The 27,781-nt window shown below is 42.7% G+C and overlaps 1 protein-coding gene across 1 annotated transcript in view; it reads right to left on the reverse strand.

The window, feature by feature from the left end:
* pik3cb (phosphatidylinositol-4,5-bisphosphate 3-kinase, catalytic subunit beta) overlaps positions 1–27,781 on the reverse strand; it is a 203,438-nt gene that overhangs the window by 65,761 nt on the left and 109,896 nt on the right. The window contains exons 6-12 of the mRNA XM_070883608.1: positions 25,982–26,149; positions 20,697–20,786; positions 16,315–16,557; positions 14,805–14,901; positions 14,556–14,686; positions 10,138–10,191; positions 7,564–7,752 (exon numbers count right to left, since the gene is read on the reverse strand). Of these exons, the coding sequence (XP_070739709.1) occupies positions 7,564–7,752; positions 10,138–10,191; positions 14,556–14,686; positions 14,805–14,901; positions 16,315–16,557; positions 20,697–20,786; positions 25,982–26,149 (972 nt within the window). The remainder of the gene's footprint in view (positions 1–7,563; positions 7,753–10,137; positions 10,192–14,555; positions 14,687–14,804; positions 14,902–16,314; positions 16,558–20,696; positions 20,787–25,981; positions 26,150–27,781) is intronic.

The following is a 27,781-nucleotide window of genomic DNA, read 5'->3' on the forward strand; positions in this document are numbered from 1 at the left end:
TGCATCCACTATCCCTGCTGCTACTTCTCTTAAGACCGAAGGATGCAAGCCATCAGGTCCAGGGGATTGATCTGCCTTTAGTCCCATTATCTTACTGAGTACCACTCCTTAGTGATTGTGATTGTGTTAAGTTCCTCCCCTCCCCTATAGCCTCTTGACTATCCACTGTTGGGATATTGTTTGTATCCTTTACCGTAAAGACTGATATAAAATATTTGTTCATAGTTTCTGCCATCTCCATGTTCCCATTACTAATTCCCCGGTCTCGTCATGCAAGGGACCAATGACTGATATGTCACATTTTCATGTTGCTAAAAGGTATAGGACATTCACTGTGAACAGCTCACTGAATCAAAACATTTTCAACAGTCCATTTCTCAAGAAGAGTTAAAACAAGACAGTATTCCAGTACTGGGCTCTGCAGGCCAGACTGATTTATATACAAACGCATTCTTTTTAGGATCCTTCTTTTTGGGCATCTCCTGTAGTTTTTTTCTTGTATAAAAGGCTGTCCCACTAGCCAGATTTCTCTTATACCCTCTCCTCACCCAAACCCCCCTCCCAAAAGCATTGACCCCGTGTCGTGGATGGTTCCACACATTTTCACTGCCCTCCAGTACCTTACCCGGGTGGCCATTATTCATGAACCCTATTATAGAATGTCAGCGTACTATTCAACAACAGGTGCTATCATAGCCAAGCCAGATTCAGGCCTTCTCGATACTCACACATACACCTGTCCAGCAGGAGTTGTTGCTCAGTAATCCAGAGTGGAACCCTGACTTATATTCCCATTAACCCAGAGCTACTGATGTAGGATGTAGTGCCCTAATTAATAGCACCCCAGCTGACAGCTAACTCAGCCCTGTCGAGGGATCGATCTTTGAAACTTCCCTGATCAGTATGGTTCATCCACAGATTGTATAAACTTGTTAAGCCAGAGTCATTTTGCAGACAGCCGTTTTTAATTTAGCTTTGTCCAGTTTTCAGTATGAATCACTTGTTATATTATATGGTAATGTGCCGCAGAAAATGGGCTTGCACCTTAATTTCTCTATATAAATATATTATAATTAACCAGTTTACTGACAATATATCACTTATGATAGCAAGTAATAGCCAAATTATCTAACAAATTCAAATTCCATCCGCTGCCATAAACAAAAACAAAAAATAATTTTACTTCAAAATTAAACTTACCATCTTGGACAACTGCAAGATTTAGAGTCAGAAAATGAATCCCAAATGCACTTGGCATTAACTGCTGCGAGGCCAAGTGAAGTGTCCAAAGATGGTAACCAGCCTGCCTATAATCCTCACACATCTGCCCCACTGTAGCTGAAGTTACTTTTCAATGGTACCTGCCTTGATGTGGCCTTAATTATAAGAATTCCCAAAGGACCACACATTAGCTGTGAAGTCAGCAGAGTGACTGCTTCATGTGGCCACTTGTGCCCGTCTGAGACTCAAGTTATATTTGGCTTTGGGCCTAATTTAAATGCTGCCAGCGAGCTATGAATAACAAACAGGTGCCCCATTATAGCTCACTGGTTGAAGAGAGCTGGAGATTGGTCAGCTCTCAGGTTAGGTCTGGGTATGGGGAGCGTGGGGGGGCTTGCTTCTGCTGAGCCCACAAAAGTAAAAACTGAAAACTTCTTGGGCCTTTTTTGAATGGCCTCCAGCAGCTCCTTTAAGGACCAAGTTAAGCCATTCAAGACCTGGCACAACTTGACGGAGTATGTGCAGTGGAAGCTCCACCCATTTATACCTAAAACCAGTGAAGAACCGAACTTGCATATTTAAGGAGCCTAATGCTAATGACCTTCGAGCCAATATGGTGTCTAGTGCATTTCTGGCCCAGATCAGGTGGGACAGATCATGACACAAAATTCAGAGTCCTAACACCTGTTTTATGGGTGCAAAATGGGTAGCTATAAATTGAATTTCTCCCTCCTCATGCTTTATGTGGCCATGTGCTGAACATTGTTGAGATGGCCAATTCCCCCACTGCCCCCAACCCAAGGGCCCACTGGGTAAATGCACTGGCCAGCATGGCAGAGAGATGTATATGCTTTTGATCGAAGTTTGATCTCTAGTGTGTCCTTAGTTCGGAAGGGAGCCTCTTTCAGGGTCCCCACTCTAAACACTATGCAGGGCCTCCTGCCAGGAGGTGCAGATTGTGATGTTGAGAGTTAACAGGATTGGACTTGGCAGTGATATTGTCCACTGCTGAGTACCCTGCTACAAGGTCGACACTGACATTTGAAGAATGACCACTTTGGCCACCAACAGCACAGTTGCCTTATGTTTGGCCAATGTAGTTACATCATCCCTCCCTTTTATAAGGCAAATATTCCTACAGGATAAACAGGTGGCAGGATAGTAAAAACCTGCTCAAAGTGCTCTTTAATGTGGCTCCATAACATAAATAGAGTACAAGAGTTTCAGGGCTTTCTGTTGCTTTCGATGGGCACTGGTTGGACCGCCTGGCTCAACATATGGGAAGAGAGTTATTCCATTTCACGCAGAATTTCAGAGCCTGCTGGAAAACATCTCACGCCTGCCAGCCTGCAGCTCTTCTAGCGAGGCTTCCAGCAGTTTACACTGCACTTTAAAATCCATACTGACTGGATTATTCTCAGGCAAACATTACTGAGGAGCCCTGTGTGATCTGGGCATTCAGACTCAGACATGGGTTGAATGGGCTTTTTTCAAGTTTAATGTTGCTGTTTTTAGCACAGTAACATTAAACATCGCAAAGCAGTTTCTGGCCTACAGCTTTCACACTGTATGGAAATTACTTCAAGTATGCCTCAATCGTATTCAGAGTTTCTGAAATCTGATCATAACTTGAAACAAACTCCATATATCCCTGTCCCCACACAAGGGTCAATTTTCGTTCCCAGTTACAGGCGGGTACAGGGTGGTACAGGGCGAACATCGCCGTGAGTATGGACCGGCCTGTTTCTGCTGAAAGGAGGCCTGCCACGATTTCGAAGCAGGGCAGGAAACAGGTGAGCAGCCTCTTTACAAGATGCCAATCGGGATTCTGCGCCATACGCGGGACCCCAATGCAATTTTGGTGATTTGCCCGGTGGAACTGAGAGCTGAGCGGGTTAATCGGCTGTCCTTAAAGGGATCGCTGCAGCAACTCCGGAACCGCAAATTGAAATGTTGTGGCCATTGTCGGGCCAGGAAGAGCATTCAATAATCATCCCACCCACTCCTGGTCCCTCCATTACCCCGGTCTTCAGGTTCCATTTTTGGGCTTGGCTCCTGATCACCACTGCTCACTTCTCCCGGCCCCGCAGTCGGTGAGCGGCCTGCCAGTGCTCATCCAGCACGGACAGCTTGCTGAAATTATTCTAATGAGGTCCAACCATGATAATTGGTCGGGCCTCACATCGATTCCTCCCGCCCGTGGAATCAGAACATTTGCCCTCCACACCTTCTGACGGAAACCACTGGACAGCAATCAGAATGGGAATCCTGAGTGTTTTTTGTCCTCCCTTAGCCCAAGGGTGCCGAGTACAATCATGACATTCTGCGCCTTTTAGACCAGCTAAGACCGCACACGGCAGAGATCAAAACTGGGACCATGGTTCAGTTCCACGCTGAGAATTGTATTTAGAAAAGTAATTTCTCTCAATATAAGCGACTAACATTCCAATTACTTGAGCTGATTTTTTTTTTAAACTCTTATCTGTGATGAGCGCAGACAGCTGGTGACCAGTTTAATTCTGGAATGTGCCTGGCAAGAATAAAAGACCAAAAAGTTCCTGCCCCTTGACAAACGCAATGGTAAGAGTGCCAGGCGATTACTCCTCATATTTTTCCACCAGCAATTTTTCTGCAAGCCAATTAACTCGGATCATCTGATTTGGGACACCGGCCAGCATTAGTAACTTTCCAGCTGTCAATTCAAGCCCTACAGCATCTCATGCAGCTTTCACTGGACCAGATTCTGAAATACAGCTTGGGTTAGGCCAATGGAAATGTCTTTCAGCTATGGAGTGCACTGCAGGCTACTGAAGCTTACAAGTGAGGCAGCCAGAGTGCAGAGCTCACGAGCACAGCAACTACCGAGGGCCGGTGCATGCCTTCCGTTCCACCCTGTGACAGGAAGTTCATTTTTCTTAAAAAAATACAGATCCCACCTCCCTTGCCAATCACTAATTTTCTGCACTATCCTCCTCCTCCTCTCACTGAAGGTGTTGGGACTCCTTACGGAGTTGCAGTTCCAATGGGAAGCCATCCGGTACCTCATGGACATTATATTATGAGAGCATCCAGAGTGACTCTAAGGGGGCTATTAACCCAGGAAGGGCACCAGAGCCGAGTCCAGTCCTGCCCTCACTTGGTGTACATGCGTGCATGCTTCAGCAGGGGTGAACAGAGAAAGTAGGCACTCTGGCTGATTATTCTCGCCCAAGGACAGCTGTAGATCTTCGACCATTGCTCAGTGGGACAATGTTCGGATAATAATATGCCTGTCCCAAACTTATCTTCAGTTTTGAAGAAGGGCATGCCTCTGAAATAGCTGTCTGTCCTCTGCACAGCTGCCGATTGACCAGTTGCGTGTTTCCAGCATTTTATGTTTAGATAAAGAATTATCTTTATAACACTTTAAATTATGAGGACAGGATTGTATTTACTGGAGTTTAAAAGGTTGAAAGGTGATTAATTGAAGTGTTTAAAATAATAAGATTCCATAGAGTAGATGCAGAGAAACTATTTCTACTGGTGGGGGAATCCAGAATAAGGGGGCACAATTGAAAAATGACAGCTCAGCCGTTCAGGCGTGGAACCAGAAAATACCTTTTCCACACAAAGGGTAGTGGAAATGTGGAATTCTCTCCCCCAAAAGACTGTGGAGGCTAGGTTAATTGACATTTTCAGGACAGAGATTGACAGATTTTTATTAGATAAGGGTATCAAAGAATATGAATCAAAGGCGGGTAAAATGGAGTTGAGGTAGATAGCCATAATCTAATTAAATGGTGGAACAGGGTCAAGGGGCTGACTGGCTACACTTGTTTCTATTACCTTTAGCTTGGCAATGTGTAGGTTTGAGTACCACGGAATAGTTAATCTAAAATTGGATTTACTGTTGCAAAAAAAAATCTGTGCCAATGGGCGGTGCCGAGCAGAAATCAAAGGCTTGCCCAATCTATCTACTCTTGAGTGATCTGAACGGATTTCAAAGTTGCAAACATAGATCAGTTAGTTTAATGCCAGGAAAGCCCCTGGTTTGATTCAGCGGGTTGTGTTGAGTCGGCTGATCTCAATACAGGGGCAGTAGAGGCCCCACAATTGGTCTTAGTGCCCCTAAGATTAGAAAAAAAAAAATCAGCCAGAGTTTCCGCTCCCGAATGCTATCTAATCACCCCACTAAATGTGTGCGTTTGTGAATGTCGACTGAGGAACATAATAAGAAATAGGAACAGGAGTAGGCCATACGGCCCCTCGAGCCTGCTCCGCCATTCAATAAGATCATGGCTGATCTGATCATAGACTCAGCTCCACTTCCCCGTAACCCCTTATCCCCTTATGAGGAAAGGATCAGCTCAGCTGGCATTCATCATCCAGATACCTGAATAAAGAGGAGCAAAAGCCATTTGGGAGAGGTGGAACTTTACCTCAACAAGGAATCAACTGCTTCAGGAGAGGGGAGGAAACTAACAGAGAGGGGAAAAGAAAAATTGCAAAGCCAGATGCTGACTAATTTGCACACTGATATTCTCAGCCGTTTGATAATGTAGCACTGGTGGCGAAATATATGCAGAACCGAGGCAAAAACCTTGTGCCTATGTATCCAAGTAAACACAAGTCATTCACTCGGAAAGTGAACTTCTGTTACCCAAAAGCCAACAGGCTAACCAGTCAGAAAACTAAATAATTCAATATATTCTAGTATTGTACGGTATGTTGGAAAATGGATGCAAAGATTCTGTCTGCAGATGCTCTCAAACCGGGAATCAACTTTGCAATGCCTGCTTTAGGCCATCAGCAGAAAGAGGCACTTCAAAGTGCGACGTTATTCAGCGTAATAATCCATATGGGCAGCTTGCACCAAATAGCTTTAAAATTAATAAATAGGATGGTAAGACGTTAAAAAATCAGTGACAGAGATCGAAGACAGGGAAGCTAACAAATTGTAAAACTTTTATTAGAAAGAAAAGTCACTGGAAAGGTGCCCTTTAAAATTTAGTAAGTAATCGTCTTAGTGATCTGAAGCTGCAGTATCTTAGAGTAAAACATTTTACACAGTAGTTTCCTGTTATTGTCACTTTTGGTTTGCTAGCCAAATGACAAAGTGACAAGGAGGAAGGAGGACCCCAGGGCAATGCAGTTTTATCTTGGAGAAACATTCAAGACGAAATGCATTTTATTTAAAAAGCACATTTTTATCAGTGATGGTTCCTGCAGTCCTGTGATGATTGTACTTGTAGAGCCTGTTTGAGGGACTTGCTAAGACCCAGGTCTCAATGGAGTACTGGAGTAAGACATGAAGTTAATGGTTAGAAGTCCATTAAAAATGAGGTAGCACAAATATATATTTTTTTAAAGTGACAGAAAAAGTAGATTGGTGAGTTTTTTTTAAATACATTTCTGAAGAGTGCAGGGAAAAGTTGTGGATATTGTTCAAAAAATAGTAAGAACAATGGTCCAATGGCAAAAACCATTTGTATTTTACTGGTAGCAAGCAATTTTCTGGAGCCCTTCTCCAAAAGCACTTTAACATTTCCAGCATTTTAGCAATGCTGGAACAGCCATGGTAATTTTTCCAATGAGAAAACATGCGGAGGTGCCGCCTTTTGGACGAGATGTTAAATCGAGGCTCCAACTGCCCTTTCAGATGGATGTAAGGACATCATGGGACTATTCGAAGAAGAGTAGGCGAGTTCCCCCGGTGTCCTGGTCAACATTTATCCCTCAACCTACACTACCAAAACAGATTCACTGGCCATTTATCGCACCGCTGTTTGTTGGAAGTTTCAGGTATGCAAATTGGCTGCCATGTTTGCTTACATTACAGCAGCGACTATTTCATTGACTGTGAAGCGATTTAGGGCGGCCTGAGGATGTAAATGGTGCAATATGAATGCAAGTTCTTTCTTTCATAAGCAGACCAAGCACTTAATATACTGTAAAGCTGTTTTTATGTCATAAAAATATATTTGTGGGTTTCCTTTCCCATGAAAATATTCTCATCATGAATAATGTTGGCTTGTTTGCAGCACATGGGAGTAAAGCATCATGTCCCATCCCACAAACTCTTTGTTTGATAAAAGACAATAGCACAGTGCATTCCATTCTCACACTTCCAACATAGCGGTGGTTGGAGGGGCCACGGGATAGATGTGGCCAGTTGCAGTAAACTGGTGAATGGACATCTATTAAAAATAGTGATACAATGCAACACATTACAGTGAAACATGACAAGAGAAACTCACTGCAACATTTTCAGATCTCATTAGGAATGGCTGCTTTTCATAACAGACACCCAAAGATTAAAAGCTCTTAGCATTTGATGGGAAAGGCCAAGTTCAATAGCTTTACCTGAGCCACATCTTCGTGTTTACTCCATTTTACCGAGAGCAGCAGTTTGGGCAGCGACTGAGGAAAGTTTTCACGACAGTCATATCGCAGAGTCCATATTAAATCCATCTCATTTTCACATAGTTGAGACAATGGATCCCGCTCCATGATTTCTCTTAGCTCAATGTGCAACTTCTTCCATCCACGGCCCTGAATAAAGAAATGGTTTAGTAACACGTGCAAGTTTAACTGAAGCACAAATTGGGCAAGAGAATTGCTTTGCCAACATTCATGTTTCAAAGTTTAAAAAAAAACATTATAGCACAAGAAAACTGGATTTACAAACTAGGAAGCCAGGATGCTAATCAGGCTTCATCTACAGAGACAATTGACTGGACCGTCCAGCGGGAAATGGGATGCCTTTCTGCCGAGAGAAGGAATAGCAGTGAGATCATTGGTTCCACTGCTACCTGGCACTAACAGATCATTGGTTCCACTGCCACGTGGCACTGACAGGCCATTGGTTCCACTGCTACCTGGCAGTGACAGATCATTGGTTCCACTGCCACCTGGCAGTGACAGATCATTGGTTCCACTGCCACCTGGCAGTGACCGATCATTGGTTCCACTGCCACCTGGCACTGACACTATCTGTACCACTGATACAAGGAGACAACCAGAAAAATAAACAGCAGCCAAATTCTCAATTTTTAATAATGTATTTTTAGTTGTGTGTTTTTGATGAATTGTGCTCCAAGTAACAGACATCAATACTAGGCAATGGGGCACCTTTCATTTACTGGCATGCATTGCCAGTATCCAGCAAGGTTAGGTTTAAACTAAAGATTGTGTCTAGCCTAAACACGACTTAACCCTAACCTCACAAAGCACTCCTTACTGCACCAACATATCTTGCTCAATTTCTCACATCAGCCTTTTTTCCTCCTCTTCTATCCACTCCTCTCCTAAAGTCATCGATTCCTTGTGGGTCCATGAAACAGTAGCCCAGCATCACCCTCTCTGCAGCCTTTGACATGATCGCCCACACCATCCTCTTGTAAGGTATCTCCTTCATTGTCCAGCTCAGTGTTTAGCCCTTGCTGAGTTCTAATCTTACCTATCGATGTCTTCTCTTTCAGTCCTCATATCGTTACCTCCGGGGGCCACTGAGGAACTTTACTTTGCCTCTGGAGTCCACTGAGGAACTTTACTTCACTCCCTCATGATGATGATGATGATGATGTCTGAAGAAATGGCGCCAAATTGCACAAGTCTTTTCTATATGTATGCTAAAGACATCCATGATCTTTCCATGATCTCTCTCGACCCCTCCACAGTCTGTGTTGTCATACTGCTTGCCTGACATCCAATCCTGGATGACCTGCAATTTCCTCCAATTAATCAGGAAGACTGAAGCCACAATGTCCATACCCTCACCTCTGAATTCATTCCCATTCTCTGATCATGGTCTTAAGCTGAACGAAACTGTTCAACACCTCAGCATCCTGTGTGACCTCAAGCCAAGTTTTGGACTCGTATCCTTTCCATCGCAAAGACCATCTCCACCCCAAAACCCTCACACATACTTTTGTCACCTCCAGACATGACTATTCCAATGCTCTCCTTGCCGGCCTCCTATCTTTCACCCTCTATAAACTGAAGCTCATCAAAACACCGACCTACATTGGCCCCTGGTTTCCCAGTGTCTCCAATTTAAAATTCTTATTCTCGTGTTCAAATCCCACTTCACATTACAGCTTTATCACATTAATTCACACCAGCCAATTCTTTGTTATGGAATGTGAAGCTTATTAAAGAAAATCTCCCTTTCTGTGCCCCACACCCTTCCTGACAGAGGGGACCTGGCACGCAACAAGTTCCTCAGCCTATTCTGTCTGACATGAGTCACTAGAAAGGGCACGGCAGCAAGAAAAACACACACAGATTTGCGTATTAGCCAAGGTTACGACTCCCGATTGCTATCCAGTGACCCCTGGTTGAAGAGCTAGGACTGGACTGAATCAGACGTCAGAGATTCAGTGTAACAGAGCTGGTGTCACTAGCTTCAGGATGGAGTTATATAATGAAACTTTAAAAGTGGCAGCGGATAATAAATGGCATATTCACATTGCAGTCTACTCACAATGAAAAGTTTACTTAATTGAAAATCATTTTTCTTGAAACACCTCAAATTCCTCTTTGCTGTGTTTATTACATTCTTGAATTCAAATTGCTGGACAATTCAATTTCTTTTAGTGCAATAAAACGCTGAATCATCAGTGACAGACTGTAATGGTGCATTCACAATATGTAACTATCAATTTTGACTCTTTGAACAGCGACTAAGTTTAGATATGAGAGAGCGTGGAGGGAACTGGAGCTGAGTCCATGATCAGATCAGCCATGATCTTATTAAATGGCGGAGCAGGTTCGAGGGGCAAGGTGGCCTACGCCTGCTCCTAGTTCTTATGTTTTTACGTAATAGGGTCTTGATAACATTACAATAGTTTGCCACAGAGTAATTGGGCTGATGAACACTAGGTGGCACCACAGCATGCACTGCTATTCTCACTCTCATTCACGTGCTGTACTTACTGCTGTACTCAGTGTGTCGTTGCTTCGTGCAATCTCTGCTGCCTTCTCCAAAATCTTTTTTTTTGTCGAGGGAAGGAGAGAAAGTAAAAAAAAGGAAATATTGAAAATGTCAAAACTACAGACATTTTTACTTCAGCTATACAGCAATCCAAACACAGTTGGAGCTTCTTTGAAAAGTCTGTCCAAACACTCAGGACAATAAAGCTTCTTGCATTAACTCACTTGTTTGCCCTCTACCCAGATTTTCCTTCACTGACCACAGATGTGCTTCTTGACTTATTGAAATGGCACACACATTGTAAATGTCATTTACCCTCAGGTGAACTCCTCAACCCTAGTTTCCAGTGTATTAGGATCAAGTACTTTAATCAGTACTTCATTGGCTATAAAGTGCTTGGAGACACCCGGTGGTCATGAAAGGCACTATATAAAGGCAAGACTCCATTTAAGGACTAGCTTTTTGTCCTCCAATTATTTAGCTGTTTATGGTCAACATTGCTTTATGTGCCCGAGTTAGTTTAGAAGCCAGACACAATAATACAGAAAAGATCAGATAATATACCTTCCCTTTTCAATTCTGACAAAGTGTTTCTGTACAAAATGTTAACCTGTTTTCTTGCTCTCCAGATAACAAAAGGAGTAGAGACTGTATTATCAACAGAACAAAGGAGGAAAAGAGGTCCTTCTTTCCACACAGAGGGGGTAATTTTCACCTTCATCGTCTGGGTGGTAATCTGGCACACGCATCACTTTGGAATCAACGGAGTGAAAATCGGTGGTTCGACAACCGGGGGGCGGGGGACAATCTGTTCCCCCAGATTATCAACCACGTGTTGAAGGTGAAAATTACTCCCAGAGAGTCACGAGGGCAAGAAATGCTTCGTTTTTACTGAGACAGAGATTGCAATCTTTAAAATGAAATTGGAAAGGTAATTTAAAAGGCAGAACATAAAAGGATGCAGGGAAAGGCTGGGAAAATGGGATCATGTTAAAGTAGCTCGAGTTGAAGAGTTGTCACCAGCATAGGAGTGAATGGCCAAATGACCTTCAGTGCTGTAATCTTTAATTTGATGAGATGCTGAGGGGTCTGATGTATATTTCCAGCACTTGGTTTTTATTTCAGACAATACACTTAGATTCCCAGGTTTAATTGCAATATATAATAGACCCTAAAAAGATTAAAGGTTAACATTTTTTTTTAATATAATATAAATTGCAGCTCACAACATGCAGCATTATTTAACACGGAGCAAAAAAGTTACACAACTATTTCTGGTCATTATTTCAGTTTATAATGGTGCTGTAATGTTTGGCGTTTATAGCTGAAATTCTTCATCTCCCCAGGACCAGCAGGAGAGGTGCTGAGGAGAGGTCTGACATCGATCTCAGAGAGAAGAGAAATATTATTCCTGGGCTATTCTTGTACATCCATTAGTTAGTTAGTGACCAGTAAAGGGCGGTGACTAGGTCATCATCATAGGCAGTCCCTCGAAGCGAGGATGACTTGCTTCCACGCCAAAAAGGGATGAGTTCAAAGGTTCCAGATCCCGAACTACAGCTTGAAGGGTGGAAGATGCCTGCGCGTGGATTGTTTTAACGTATGGTGGCCGTTGCACACCAGCCACCACAGGGGCTTGACAGAGCGAGGTCTTGGTCCAGTGGCAAGGGTTAACCAAGACGACAGGAGGGGCGAAGGAGCGGCAAGAGTTTGCAGATGGAAGTGACCTGGGCCCAGGAGAGGCATGATTTTGAGGCTCAGAAAAGGCGAGGGTCCAGGGACAGCCCGGGCCAGCCCACACTGCAATTGTGTGTGCACTAGGTCCGTGCAGCTGGGCGGTGACTTGGTAACGCAGCAAGATAGGACATGGCTCTGTTATCTCTGGGGGTGGAAATCTGACCACACGGAGGGAAGGAGATAATAGAGCCTGCAAGGATGGCTGGATTGAGAAATGGAAGTGTCAGACTAATGGAGTGAAGGTGTTTGATGAGGCTGAGGTGATGGCACACAGTAGAGAGCTTTACTTTGCATCTGGTTGTGCAGCATCTCACCTCAGAGTGCTCAGTCGAGAGAGTAAACACAAAAAAAGGCATATATTCCATTCCCAATACAGCCCTGGATCAGCACAAAGCTTCACCAAACATTTAGGAGGAAGGAGGAGGAGAGGGAGAGAAACAAATTGCAAGCACAAGCAATACCAACTTCCAATATATGTTCAAAATATATGTATTCAAGATAAAAGTGCAATGGACAATAAAATATCAATATTGGGTTTAAGTGATTTAAGGAGATATTTCACAACTCTCAAGAAAAATATATTCCAGTGAGGAGGAAAGGGAGTAAAAGAAAAGACAGCCATCCATGGCTAACTAAAGAAATAAAGGACAGTATCCAATTAAAAACAAGAGCATACAGAGTGGCCAAAACTAGTGGGAGGACAGAAGACTGGGAAGCTTTTAAAAGCCAGAAAAGAACGACTAAAAAAATGATTAAGAAAGCGAAGATAGATTATGAAAGTAAACTAGCACAAAATATAAAAAACAGATAACAACAGTTTCTATAGGTATATAAAAAGGAAAAAAGAGTGGCTAAAGTAAATGTTGGTCCCTTAGAAGACGAGACCGGGGAATTAATAATGAGGAACATGGAGATGGCAGAAACTCTGAACAAATATTTTGTATCAGTCTTTACGGTGGAGGACACTAACAATATTCAGACAGTGGATAGTCTAGGGGCTATAGAGGGGGTAGGAACTTAACACAATCACAATCACTAAGGAGGTGGTACTCAGTAAGATAATGGGACTAAAGGCAGATAAATCCCCTGGACCTGATGGCTTGCATCCTTCGGTCTTAAGAGAAGTAGCAGCAGGGATTGTGGATGCATTGGTTGTAATTTACCAAAATTTCCTGGATTCTGGGAAGGTCCCAGCAGATTGGAAAACTGCAAATGTAACGCCCCCATTTAAAAAAGGAGGCAGACAAAAAGCAGGAAACTATAGACCAGTTAGCCTAACATCTGTGGTTGGGAAAATGTTGGAGTCCATTATTAAAGAAGCAGTAGCAGGACATTTGAAAAAGCAAAATTTGGTCAGGCAGAGTCAGCATGGATTTATGAAGGGGAAGTCATGTTTGACAAATTTGCTGGAGTTCTTTGAGGGTGTAACGAACAAGGTGGATAAAGGGGAACCAGTGGATGTGGTGTATTTGAACTTCCAGAGGGCATTTGACAAGGTGCCACATAAAAGGTTACTGCACAAGATAAATGTTCACGGGGTTGGGGGTAATATATTAGCATGGATAGACGATTGGCTAACTAACAGAAAACAGAGAGTCGGGATAAATGGTTCATTCTCTGATTGGCAACCAGTAACTAGTGGGATGCCGCAGGGATCAGTACTGGGACCCCAATTATTTACAATCTATATTAACGACTTGGAAGAAGGGACTGAGTGTAACGTAGCCAAGTTTGCTGATGATACAAAGATGGGAGGAAAAGCAATGTGTGAGGAGGACACAAAAAATCTGCAAAAGGACATAGACAGGCTAAGTGAGTGGGCAAAAATTTGGCAGATGGAGTACAATGTTGGAAAGTGTGAGGGCATGCACTTTGGCAGGAAAAAAATCAAAGAGCAAGTTATTATTTAAATGGAGAAAAATTGCAAAGTGCCGCAGTACATCGGGACCAGGGGGTACTTGTGCATGAAACACTAAGGATAGTATGTAGGTACAGCAAGTGATCAGGAAGGCCAATGGTATCTTGGCCTTTATTACAAAGGGGATGGAGTAAAAAAGCAGGGAAGTCTTGCTACAGCTATATAAGGTATTGGTGAGGTCACACCTGGAATACTGCATGCATTTTTGGTTTCTATATTTACGAAAGGATATACTTGCTTTGGAGGTAGTTCAGAGAAGGTTCACTAGGTTGATTCTGGGGATGAGGGGGTTGACTTATGAGGAAGGGTTGAGTAGGTTGGGCCTCTACTCATTGGAATTCAGAAGAATGAGAGGTGATCTTATCGAAACATATATGATTATGAGGGGCTTGACAAGGTGGATGCAGAGAGGATGTTTCCACTGATGGGGGAGACTAGAAATAGAGGGCATGATCTTAGAATAAGGGGCGACCCATTTAAAACAGAGATGAGGAGAAATTTCTTCTCTTGAGGGTTGTGAATCTGTGGAATTCGCTGCCTCAGAGAGCTGTGGAAGATGGGACATGGAATAAATTTAAGACAAAAATATAGACAGTTTCTTAAACGATATGGGGATAAGGGGTTATGGGGAGTGGGCGGGGAAGTGGGTGCTGAGTCCATGATCAGATCAGCCATGATCTTATTGAATGGCGGAGCAGGCTCAAGGGGCTGTATGGCCTACTCCTGTTTCTATTTCTTATGTTCTTATGTAACAAAAAAACCTACCTTGTCAAAAGCAGGATAGAAGATCGGCGACTTACTATATTCCTGGAACCGAATATGTAAAGCTGTCGCATTCTCAGTGTACGGATTGGTCTGTGTTGTGCCCATTGGGTTCAGCATTTCTTCCAGTTCATCTGAAACCCAGGATAACTTACTCGTAAATCACTCTCATTATGGAAATTAGATTCTGAAGATTTAACGGTTATCTTTTTACAATTAGGTGGAACGAAATTCACATCGGAGCAGACTTACCAGGAAAAGATGACCAGCAGTGCAGTGAGAGATCTCCACTCTTCAGCTGTCCCCTGAAGTCAAATACCATAGTGTTCACCCATGCAATGGGATAGTGCTAATGGAAAGAAGGGTTTGTATTTATATCTTGCCTTTTATAACCTCAGAACATGCTAAATTGCTTCACACCTGATTAACTATTTTAATGTATAATGACTGTTATATAGGTGGACACAGCAGCAATTTGCTGGGGGGGGGGGGCGCAATAATGGAGAGGAAGTTATTCTTCAGTTTATAGAAGCTTGGTCAGACTCTTTCTGGAGTGACGCATTCAGTTTTGGGCACCACACCTCAGAAGGATGTATTGGCCTTGAACAGGGTCCAGTGCAGATTCACCAGAATGATACCAGGGCTTCAAGGGTTAAATGATGAGGATAGGTTGCAGAAACTTGGCTTGTCGTACCTGGAGGTTACAGAGACAGGGAAGGGTTGGCCATGACCCAAAAGTCTATTCTATGCATTGATCAGACTCTGAAGAACTTCCCAACATCAATCCCGATGTTCCTCACTTTGTGCCTCTTGCTCATTCCGTCCTCTCACCTTGCCGGGTCTGAGGCAATGACATGTTGGGCAGAGGAGGGAATCAAACAAGAAAACCAGAGGCAAAAAAAGGAGACCCCACGGAACATGGATATGGGAATAAAAATACAGGGAATTAACTGAGCACAAAAGTAGCCATTCAGCTGGGGAGGAATCTTGCAATCAACTGTTGATATGACATTGTTTATCCACTAGATGGGGTGCTGGCCAGCTCGATGTCCTTGTTAGCAAGAAAATTGTGTAAATTGGAGGAGTGAGCCAACCATGACTTAAATTCACAGGCCCATACTACTTTCTGGGGCCATACAACACATGATTGAAGAGCTTAAGAGTTGTTTGTCACAAAGTACGGCTTTAGTTCGGCCTTCCACAGTCGTAATTTACACTATTACAAGCAATGGATTCCAAACTAATTCGCATCATCAAGAGCGCATTCACTCAAGTGTAGCATCGGTACAAAGTGGTTTCAGCGTTGTACCAATGCCTCCCTTGTGGAGTATGTAAGATATGAAGGACTAAGCTGATTCCAAAGTGAAGTAGGTCAAGACTCCCTCTTCACAGAGTCCTCACACCACTTTATTCTGATGTCAACAACTTGCATTTATAGAGCGCTTTTATCGTAGTAAAATGTCCCAAGTGACGTCATAGGAGCGTTATCAAACGAAATTTGATACCAAGCCACATAAAGAGCTATTAGAACAGGTGACCAAAAGTTTGGTTAAAGAGGTAGGTTTTAAGGAGCATCTCAAAGGAGAAGGCAAGGTGGAGAGGTTTAGTTGCAGGTCTTGGTTTCAGGCTACACTTCCAATTTAACTACAGTGGCCTTTACAAAGCAAAAACACTTACATGGATGCTACAGTTGCCATGCAAATGCAGCTTCAGTGAGGCTACAAAGATGTAAATGAGGTGAAAAAGTTGAGAAACGACCTACTTTTCCTGCTTTCCGAATGGTCTGGTATTTGGCCACATTTTTTGTCGATTTCTGTTTCTTCACTTTATCCACCACGCCATACACTGCAAAACAGAGTCGGGACATTCTTGGCAGGTCACAGATGTTAATTTCAAACTCCAGCGCCTCGTTCCAGATAAGATCATTTTTTCCAGAAATCTCGTTGCTTATAACAGGTTTACAGAGGAGCTCAGTTCCATGGAAAATCCCAGCCCTGACTTGAACCTACGGAAACAAAAAGAACATAAATAAGCACTGGACTGTGGTAAAATGCAAGGGGCTGCTTCAGAATGGAAACAATGCAATTTCATGAAGGGATTTCACATAAAACTCCTTTTACAAGTATGGCCAACCTGGATTGTATCCACAGGCAGAGCACTGCAATAGCATGGACCTCACTTGGCAAGATTATACAGCAGACCAACTTCACTGAAGAGTAGCCACATACTTGCCATGGTTGGCAGAACATTTCCAGGTTCTCATTCTCTTTTTCCCTTTGAACAGGAGTTCCAGAGTTGGAATCAGCAATTAAAAAGGAAACATTGGGCTAGATTTATTCTGAATTAAACACATTTGTAGGTGACACAAACTTGCATCAAGTATTCTGTTGCAACAAGTAACTAAATAGAGGACTTTTGACACTTTGCCAGTCTGATTTCATATTCAATTAATTTGTAGGTTTTGACAGACTGGGGGCTGAAATTCCTTGTGTGTATATCAATATGATCACAGAACAAGGAATCCTATTCTGTATTCACACTGACATTTTTGCCAAAGGTGACTGACAGGAGGAATTTTACCCATTCTGATGTGCTTTCCTCCACACTAAAGTAGGAATGATCCAACCCACAAACACCTCCATTGCACTGACACTTGTCGTTTCTTTCCAAGCTAATAGAAAGAACATTGATAGTGTTCCAAACGGCAGTCCTTCTTGACTACACTTCTTTCTCCATACAACAGTAGGCCAGATTAAGACCGGCAAACCTGCTCTCTAATCTAGAAGAACTCACAGTGCAACACTCAGTTGAGACTTGAGGGAGGATTTTAAACCCCCTCCCATGGTAACAGGGCTGGCACACAGTTAAAATAGCCTGGGAAAACTTAATGCCTTTTTGTTGCTAGCTTCCCCCCGCAACAATATTAAAGGTCTACCTTTTTTAGGCAGTCGCTATCGTGAACACATTCAAATTGAGGCCATATTATGTCATTAGGACCCCGATGTAATATTAACACAAAATAGCAAAAGTCCCACCCAGCGCCAAACCCGCTGGTTTCAGAAGGCCATTTCAAAAGGCCACTGGAAGCAGTATTTAAAGATACACTCAAATTATACGGATTTGGTGTGTTATTGTGCTTTGTGGATTTCCAATGGCTATTTGTGCTTAGAGATTGCTTGTCTCTGAATTTTTTTTGTACCTTAGTCACCCTGTATTAAACACTATAGTGTTCTAGATACAAAAGTTTAGATGCACAGGATAGGTCTAGGGGCTCTCTAAAAAATCTCCAAAAGAAAGTCTTCTGCATCATTGTAGTTTGTTGCATTTTGCACAGCCTGGCAATCCAGAGTGGATTACATTTGGGGGAAGCGGAGCAACAGCGATAGTTATCATCTGATGAGGAACACTTGGATGAAAGTGAGGAAGAAGCAGAAGGAGGGCCACTTGCAGCCAGAGATGTGTTAATAGCACAACACTCGGGGCTACATACTCAGTCCCCTCCCCTGAAAAGTTACACTTAAACCCCTCTGTATTAACAGTTCTTATTACATCATTCTTCAGTCCCTTAATCCTGCATTGAAGAACATTGTAATGAATCCAGCTAGCTTTGTTAAGAATGACCTACTGGCAATGCAGACTCAGAAGCTTCTATAAAAATACATTATAGACCAATGTGCCAAATATGAACGTAATGCCAAATATAATAATTGCCCTGAATTAATTTCCCACCCAAGTGTCAACCCATACTGCATTCTTAAAAGCAGCTTTACTAACTCAGCTCCTCCTAGTGGTATCAGCAAAGCTGTTGCAGCTCCTGTTGGGACCCTGAAGATGCTCATGACTGGCGACCTTTGGAAGTTCGAGCCACAGAAGGCTCGGCTGCAGATTTCTGCACTTGGGCTGGTGCCGGGGAATTACGGCCCAGCTGCCTTTTCAGCACCCTGGTGGGGACTGGTGAAGAGGTCGGAAGGGAGCAGATGTGCTGACATTCTGAGAGAGGACAACAGTAAAGGATAGCCAGAGGGCCTGAGAGAGAAACAGAAAAAAGAGAGAACTAAAGGTTGAGAGAAAGAGAAAGAGAATGAATGAGAGAGACAGAGACAGAAAGAGAGAAAGAAAATGCAGATCAACTAGCCCAAGTTGTACTACAGGCTACTGCGTCTCTTCCTCAAGAGGAAGAAGTGTCTGCTCACTAGAATCTGAATGCTACTGAAATTTGAATACAAACAGAGGTTTAACTATCATATTGCTTCCCAGAAGCATTGAAAAGCATTCAAAGGTGCCCCACTGAGAACTTCCTACCAAGCAGCAGTTATATTTCTGATATGACTATCACCTTAAGCTGTGCTCATATGCCTTGTCTAAATGTGCTGAGTGACTTTGCAGTAATTTGCACTACAGGATCTGGGGCATGGCAAAAAAAAAATATTTTGCATTAGCACTGAGTAATACAACTGGTCTGAGTGAGCAGAGATACTGGGCTCAATTTTCCCCAATTATCTGTAGTTTTTTTGGCGTGCACCTTTTTTTTTTTGAGTAAATTAAAATCTCAAAGTTTCCCCAGAGTATCTGCGCCAGCGTAATTCACTAAGGTTAGTTTTTTTTAAGGCTACAATTTTTTTTTAACCTCATTAGGGGCGCAACCTGCCACTCGCGCCAATTCAGGCTATTTATGCAAGTTTAGCCAACTACGATTTTTCTTAAGATGGCATATATGTCCGCTCTGAAAAATCTTCTGGGCACTTAACAAAATCAGCGCAGGTAAGAGAATCAGCACTGAAGACCCAGTTCCACGGCCGGGACCGCAGGGGCAGAGAAGGAGAGAGAGAGGGTAATTATAACCTCTTTTACTTATGGGTTCTGTAGTACAACTCCATTACATAACAATTTCCTTTTTGTCTTTAATCTCGAATTCACTTTAACTTTAATCTGGGGATTTTGTTCTGGTCTGTTCAACCTTGCCGGGGGTGGGTGGCTCGGGTGGGGAGGCCTTTCCAATTCAATTTACAGGATAGACTTTTGGCACAAAGACTCTTTAATATTTTCATGTTGGTAAGCTGCAATGTGCTTGTGCAGGTTGCTGTGAGCTGGCCAAAATGTCTTGTATGTTTCACTTTCCAGCCTCAGCCCCCCGTGTGTCCCTCGTTACCCTGGCAACCCGATCTTTTTGGCACACATCTTAGGCTCCACCCACAGAGCCGGGCCACATTCGCAAGTTAAAACGGGGAAATTTTCAACTTATTTTTCTGGCGTAGTCGGGCCCCAAAAAAACGGGCGTAACTCTTCAAATACGCCAAAAAATGGCAATGGGGAAAATTGAGCCCATGATTATTAGATGAGGGTACACACAATTGTTTGAAGCACTACTTCCGAGGAAACAATGAAGGAACGACGACTCACTGATCATTTAGAATATTGCAGAATATAAAAAGAGCATAAGCTGGAATGTTATATAGTATTTTTTTTAAATGGTGCGGCTGTACTCCTGGCCCAGACACTTGCTAGTAGATTAGAATATCGGGGCCACAGTATTGTAGCCCAATCCTTGCTACCACGTTGGCTGCTCGTGATGCTCTGTGGTTGGAACGGAGCCTCGCAAAATTACCCCCATAGTATAAAATTCATTATAATAAACACAGAAGACCAATTAACCAAACATAATCTCAAATAACTTAAAACTTTTGTGTCAATGTCAAGTGGCTCCAGCTACTCAAAGTGACTCTAAATGGCAGCAGAACTCAAGAGTCATGTCAGCAATCTGGCTACTGAATGCAATAAAGCATGAGATATCGAATTGCCTCCAGCAGGAGGTACCGTCAGTGCTTGGAGTTAACACTAGATATAATGTAGCTTCTGTCCATCAGACCTTCTGGTTACCTTAAAATAGTGAAAAATCAGTTTATAATGTTAGGAGTAAATGGATGCTCTCTCCAAAGCTTTAATATTGCAATATAACTCTCTAGAAAGCAGAGCTTTATATATCTCCCCAAGCTTCAAGGGATCTACTGTCACTAAGCTCAGTATGAAATTCATGCGACAGTGCTAGAGCACTGTACTCTGCACATACCAATATACCCTTGTATCAATTTTGATTTAGAACACATAGTTTTATCATTCAAATTTAAGAATATTGATGCTACTTACCCGCAGTGCTTCATCTGCATTTACTTTGTTCCCTCCGGCAAGAACAATCTTGAAAGGAATATTTATATCCCAAATACTACCTGCCATTTGCTGGAAAAGACATAAACAAAAAATAAATAAGGGAATTCTTTGCATTCAAAGGGTAACTTTTAAATGGGGCAAAAAAAGCCTCCATTATGTTGTATCTTTCTGTTGTCAGCATTTTTAATTTAAGAATGCAAGTGATGAACTGCATATCATGGTTTCCAGTGGTTCCACTTAAGACAAAGATGCTAAGAATGTATTTAAAATACCGTAAACCATCATGCACCATAGGTATGGTACATTTCTAAGCCACATAATTTCTGCTAATTATTTTACACCTATTTCAGCATTGGGCTATTATTTACATATGGCAAATAATCTATAAAGCTACTTCTTGGAGCCACACAAAAAGCACAGCTGGCAAAGTGGTTGTAGTGACTCTGCTGTTAACAAGGAAGTCATAAATAACACATGATGTGTCAGGGAATTACTGCAAAGGTTCATTTTTATCTAAATTCAGTTGGTATTTAGGGCAAGAATGCAGAAGGAGGGTGATTGGTGAAATCCACATCAAGTTTTGCTGCTACACATCGAGGACAAGATATGGTTCGCCCTCAACAGGTAATTAAAAAAAAAATTCTATACAATGAACTATAGAAACTGACACATTTTCACCAAGGTCAGAGTTGAGCACTCCGTGTTTAATTTGGTACACAATGGGACAATTGCCTAACTTACTGCATTTATCACAGAACACAGTAAATCTATTTTCAGACATTTCCTTCCACCTATAAACCTGTGTTTAATTATGTAAAATGTCGAATACAATAATGGTGCTTTGATTGACTGTCAGTGGAAACCATAGGTTCTCAGTGAACGAACATTTTAGATAAAAAAACATTTTTCATTTAACAACCACAACTCTTGGCAAAAAAGCACTGCCATTTTACAACAGGCAGGAAAGTTATAATTAAAAAGGAAAGACTTGTATTTATATAGCATTTTCTATGACCTCAAGTCGTCCCAAAGTGCTTTACAGCCAATGGTGTATTTTTGAAGGTCCCACAAACAGCAATGTGATAATGACCAGATCATGTTTTTAGGTGTTGGCTGAGGGATAAATATTGACCAAAGCACCGAGGAGAATGCCCATGGTCTTCTTTGATATAGTGTCATGGAATCTTTTACATTTACCTGAGAGAGCAGATGGGGCCTCGATTTAAAGTTTCATCCGAAAGATGATACCCCCCCGATAATACAGCACTCCCTCAGTACTGCACTGTCAACCTATATTTTGTGCTCAAGTCTTTGGACTCAGAGGCGAAACTGCTGCTAACTTAGCCACAGATGACACTGACACTAATTGTAAGGTACAAGAAAATAAGAAATAGGAACAGGAGTAGGCCATACGGCCCCTCGAGCCGCTCTGCCGTTCAATATCATGGCTGATCTGATCATGGACTCAGTTCCACTTCTCCGCCCGCTCCCCATAACCCCTTATCCCCTAATCATTTAAGAAACTGTCTATTTCTGTCTTAAATTTATTCAATGTCCCAGCTTCCACAGCTCTCTGAGACAGCAAATTCCACAGATCTACAACCCTCAGAAGAAATTTCTCATCTCAGTTTTAAATGGGCGGCCCCTTATTCTAAGATCATGCCCTCTAGTTCTAGTCTCCTCCATCAGTGGAAACATCCTCTCTGCATCCACCTTGTCAAGCCCTCTCATAATCTTATACATTTCGATAAGATCACCTCTCATTCTTCTGAATTCCAATGAGTAGAGGCACAACCTACTCAACCTTTCCTCATAAGTCAACTCCCCCATCCCTGGAATCAACCTAGTGAACCGTATCTGAACTGCCTCCAAAGCAAGTATATCCTTTCGTAAATATGGAAACCAAAACTGCACGCAGTATTCCAGGTGTGGCTTCACCAATACCCTGTATAGCTGTAGCAAGACTTCCCTGCTTTTACACTCCATCCCCTTTGCAATAAAGGCCAAGGTACCATTGGCCTTCCTGATCACTTGCTGTACCTGCATACTAACCTTTTGTTTTTCATGCACAAGTACCCCCAGGTCCTGCTGCACTGCAGCACTTTGCAATCTTTCTCCATTTAAAAAATAACATGCTCTTTGAATTTTTCTGCCAAAGTGCATGCCCTCACACTTTCCAAAATTATACTCCATCTGCCAAATTTTTGCCCACTCACTTAGCCTGTCTATGTCCTTTTGCAGATTTTTTGTGTCCTCCTCACACATTGCTTTTCCTCCCATCTTTGTATCATCAGCAAACTTGGCCACGTTACACTCGGTCCCTTCTTTCAAGTCGTTAATATAGATTGTAAATAGTTGGGGTCCCAGCACTGATCCCTGCTCACCCCACTGGTTACTGATTGCCAACCAGAGAATGAACCATTTATCCCGACTCACTGTTTTCTGTTAGTTAGAACATACAGAAGAACATAAGAATTAGGAACAGGAGTAGGCCATCTAGCCCCTCGAGCCTGCTCCACCATTCAATAAGATCTTGGCTGATCTGGCCGTGGACTCAGCTCCACTTACCCGCCCTCTCCCCGTAACCCTTAATTCCCTTATTGGTTAAAAATCTATCTATCTGTGACTTGAATACATTCAATGAGCTAGCCTCAACTGCTTCCCTGGGCAGAGAATTCCACAGATTCACAACCCTCTGGGAGAAGAAATTCCTTCTCAACTCAGTTTTAAATTGGCTCCCCCGTATTTTGAGGCTGTGCCCCCTAGTTCTAGTCTCCCCTAACAGTGGAAACAACCTCTCTGCCTCTATCTTGTCTATCCCTTTTATGATTTTAAATGTTTCTATAAGATCACCCCTCATCCTTCTGAGCTCCAACGAGTAAAGACCCAGTCTACTCAATCTATCATCATAAGGTAACCCCCTCATCTCCGGAATCAGCCTAGTGAATCGTCTCTGTACCCCCTCCAAAGCCAGTATATCCTTCCTTAAGTAAGGTGACCAAAACTGCACGCAGTACTCCAGGTGCGGCCTCACCAATACCCTGTACAGTTGCAGCAGGACCTCCCTGCTTTTGTACTCCATCCCTCTCGCAATGAAGGCCAACATTCCATTCGCCTTCCTGATTACCTGCTGCACCTGCAAACTAACTTTTTGGGATTCATGCACAAGGACCCCCAGGTTCCTCTGCTTCTCAGCATGTTGTAATTTCTCCCCATTCAAATAATATTCCCTTTTACTGTTTTTTTCCCCCCGAGGTGGATGACCTCACACTTTCCGACATTGTATTCCATCTGCCAAACCTTAGCCCATTCGCTTAACCTATCCAAATCTCTCTGTGTCCTCTACACAACCTGCTTTCCCACTAATCTTTGTGTCATCTGCAAATTTTGTTACACTACACTCTGTCCCCTCTTCCAGGTCATCTATGTATATTGTAAACAGTTGTGGTCCCAGCACCGATCCCTGTGGCACACCACTAACCACCGATTTCCAACCCGAAAAGGACCCATTTATCCCGACTCTCTGCTTTCTGTTCGCCAGCCAATTCTCTATCCATGCTAATACATTTCCTCTGACTCCGCGTACCTCTATCTTCTGCAGTAACTTTTTGTGTGGCACCTTATCGAATGCCTTTTGGAAATCTAAATACACCACATCCATCAGTACACCTCTATCCACCATGCTCGTTATATCCTCAAAGAATTCTAATAAATCAGTTAAACATGATTTCCCCTTCATGAATCCATGCTGCGTCTGCGTGATTGCACTATTCCTATCTAGATGCCCCGCTATTTCTTCCTTAAATGATAGTTTCAAGCATTTTCCCCACTACAGATGTTAAACTAACCGGCCTATAGTTACCTGCCTTTTGTCTGCCCCCTTTTTTAAACAGAGGCGTTACATTAGCTGCTTTCCAATCCGCTGGTACCTCCCCAGAGTCCTGAGACTTTTGGTCGATTATAACGAATGCATCTGCTATAACTTCCGCCATCTCTTTTAATACCCTGGGATGCATTTCATCAGGACCAGGGGACTTGTCTATCTTGAGTCCCATTAGCCTGTCCAGCACTGCCCCCCTAGTGATAGTGATTGTCTCAAGGTCCTCCCTTCCCACATTCCCTTGACCAGCAATTTTTGGCATGGTTTTTGTGTCTTCCACTGTGAAGACCGAAGCAAAATAATTGTTTAAGGTCTCAGCCATTTCCACATTTCCCATTATTAAATCCCCCTTCTCATCTTCTGAGGGACCAACATTTACTTTAGTCACTCTTTTCCATTTTATATATCTGTAAAAGCTTTTACTATCTGTTTTTATGTTTTGCCAATCCTCTATCCATGCTAATATATTACCCCCAACCCCGTGAACTTTTATCTTGTGCAGTTATTATGTGGCACCTTGTCAAATGCTTTTTGGAAGTCCAAATACACGAGAATTCCAGAAAATTTGTCAAACATGACTTCCCCTTCATAAATCCATGCTGACTCTGCCTTACCGAATTTTGCTTTTCCAAATGTCTTACTACTGCTTCTTTAATAATAGACTCCAACAATTTCCCAACCACAGATGTTAGGCTAACTGGTCCATAGTTTCCTGCTTTTTGTCTGCCTCCTTTTTTTTTAAATAGGGGCATTACATTTGCAGTTTTCCAATCTGCTGGGACCTCCCCAGAATCCAGGAAATTTTGGTAAATTACAACCAATGCATCCACTATCCCTGCCGCTACTTCTCTCAAGACCGTAGGATGCAAGCCGTCAAGTAGCGATGCTTTTACCAGGTCTCCAGGCCACTGTATATTATTGGTACTGAACCCAACACATTGAAACAGACAGTTTTATGATTAAATTTGTCAAGAGGAGTTCAACAAAAAGCTAGCTATATTTTAGCACACTAATTACACCACACTTATTTTTTCCGTCTGTTCTCTAACTTCCATTAGTTCTTTGTTGAGTTACACTTCCATGGGCAGCCCACCTGTCCTATCTTCATCTGATTTCATCAAGTGGGGCTTCTAACTGAGGTCACCGGATAGTGACCTTGAGTAAAATCCCGACCTGATTTTTTCCTCAGCCCCCACTCCAAACCCAGGAGCACAGAGGCAAATCGTAGAGTCACTGCCACTATTCTGACACAGCACAGGCCTGGGATAGATAAGACTTAAAAGCTTACCACTGTATGTTTGACTGACAGAACAAATTGGGATCACATCACTTTAAATGGTACATAGAATAGCAAGCTGTTCCTGCTGCTTCCTCAATTACTTACAGAAATGGTCCGTCTTTTGGGTGGCAAAGGAAGTGGAGCAGTGGATATTTTCCGATGCAAGGCAATACCGATGGCCGACATTTCGTGATCACACATCTCCTTAATGGTGCTGCAGTCCACTAGAGTCAGCTGAGGATTGATTCCTTTCACCACGCAGTTCCTTATATACTGAAAAGTATAGAAATCAGGAGTAAACGGAATGCCTTGTTCTTATCTACAGGGAGACTTATAACACACAACAGCATCTTCCTTCCCACATTCAGAAGTACGGACTCAAAATGCAGGATGTGCAGACTCTGCAGTGATAAAAAAATAAGTTGCCTTAAGTTGGAGAGCGACAGAACTTTGAACATAAGGATGTCAAGGGTTATGGGGAGCGGGCGGGGAAATGGAGTTGAGGCCAAGATCTGATCAGCCATGATCTTATTGAATGGCGGATCAGGCTCGAGGGGCCAAATGGCCTACTCCTGCTCCTATTTCTTATGTTCTTATGGTCGTATGATTCAGGAGTGTATATAAAATGTGCAATTCGCAAATTGAAATTTAGGGCGGTTATTTACTGCGAAGTTCATGCACTATAACATTTATGGATTAACAATGAAATGAGTAGGTCAAAGCAATTGGAATACTCCAAAACCTGGAAAATGATAGGATCTGTGGAACATATGGCACTTATTAAGTTAGGTGAGTGCTGTTGACTTCAAACATGTAGTATTCCTGCAGTTGTTGGCACACTAAATTAAAGCCAAGGAACCCTGGACACCTGCAAACCAGAGGGTCTTGTGAGCTCCTGATGGGTGTTCATTTAAAAGTAAAACTGCAGAGCCACACTCTTTCTATTTTACTAGTAGTGGGATATGGGCCCCTTGCTTCCAGAGGGGCTAGACTGGAATAACTGCACTATTCACAATATGTAGACAGCAGTCAGTCCACAGATGCTGAGGCTCTCCTGGCAAGATAGAAATACCCTCAGAAATGAAGTTATTGAACCGTAATTACTGGAACATGTGATCTTATAAAATTAGTCAAAATCAGGGGATCCCACTGAGGTTGAGATTACAGTCAACTGGTGTATGAAAAGCGGGAAGCATTTTAACAAATCGGATTGTAGTCAACTATGTACAGTTGGGATCGGGCCACTGACTGACCGCCAGAAAGTGTCAGCTGCAGGAATGTGATAGTATCAAGAGTGCGGTAGAAATCCGACATTCATTTGCTCTAAAGCTAAAGCTAAAGCTTGCACTCCCCCCTCCATAATTAGGCTTGTGTGTAGTATAGTGTTCGGTGTAAAAGTGCGTTGAGTGTGTGAGTTATGCACAAAACCAGCGAGAGGAAAGAGATTGTGTAGGTTGTTTGCTCTAGTTTGGGGATCCCACAATATTAGAACACAAGAAATAGGAGCAGGATTAGGCCATTTGACCCCTCGAGCCTGCTCCGCCATTTAATATCATGGCTGATCTGATCATGGACTCAGTTGTACTTCCCTGCCCGCTCCCCATATCCCTTTATTTCCTTATCACTCAAAAGTCTGTCTATCTCCGCTTTAAATATATTCAATGACCCAACCGCCACAGCTCTCTGGGGCAGAGAATTCCACAGATTTACAACCCTCTGAGAAGAAATTCCTCCTCATCTCAGTTTTAAATGGGCGGCCCTTTAATCTGAAACTATGCCCCCTAGTTTTAGTTTCCCCTATGAGTGGAAACATCCTCTCTGCATCCACCTTGTCGAGCCCCCTCATTATCTTTTATGTTTCAATAAGATCATCTCTCATTCTTCTGAACTCCAATGAGTATAGTC

Source organism: Pristiophorus japonicus, chromosome 6, assembly GCF_044704955.1.
Source record: "Pristiophorus japonicus isolate sPriJap1 chromosome 6, sPriJap1.hap1, whole genome shotgun sequence".
Lineage (NCBI taxonomy): Eukaryota > Metazoa > Chordata > Chondrichthyes > Pristiophoridae > Pristiophorus > Pristiophorus japonicus.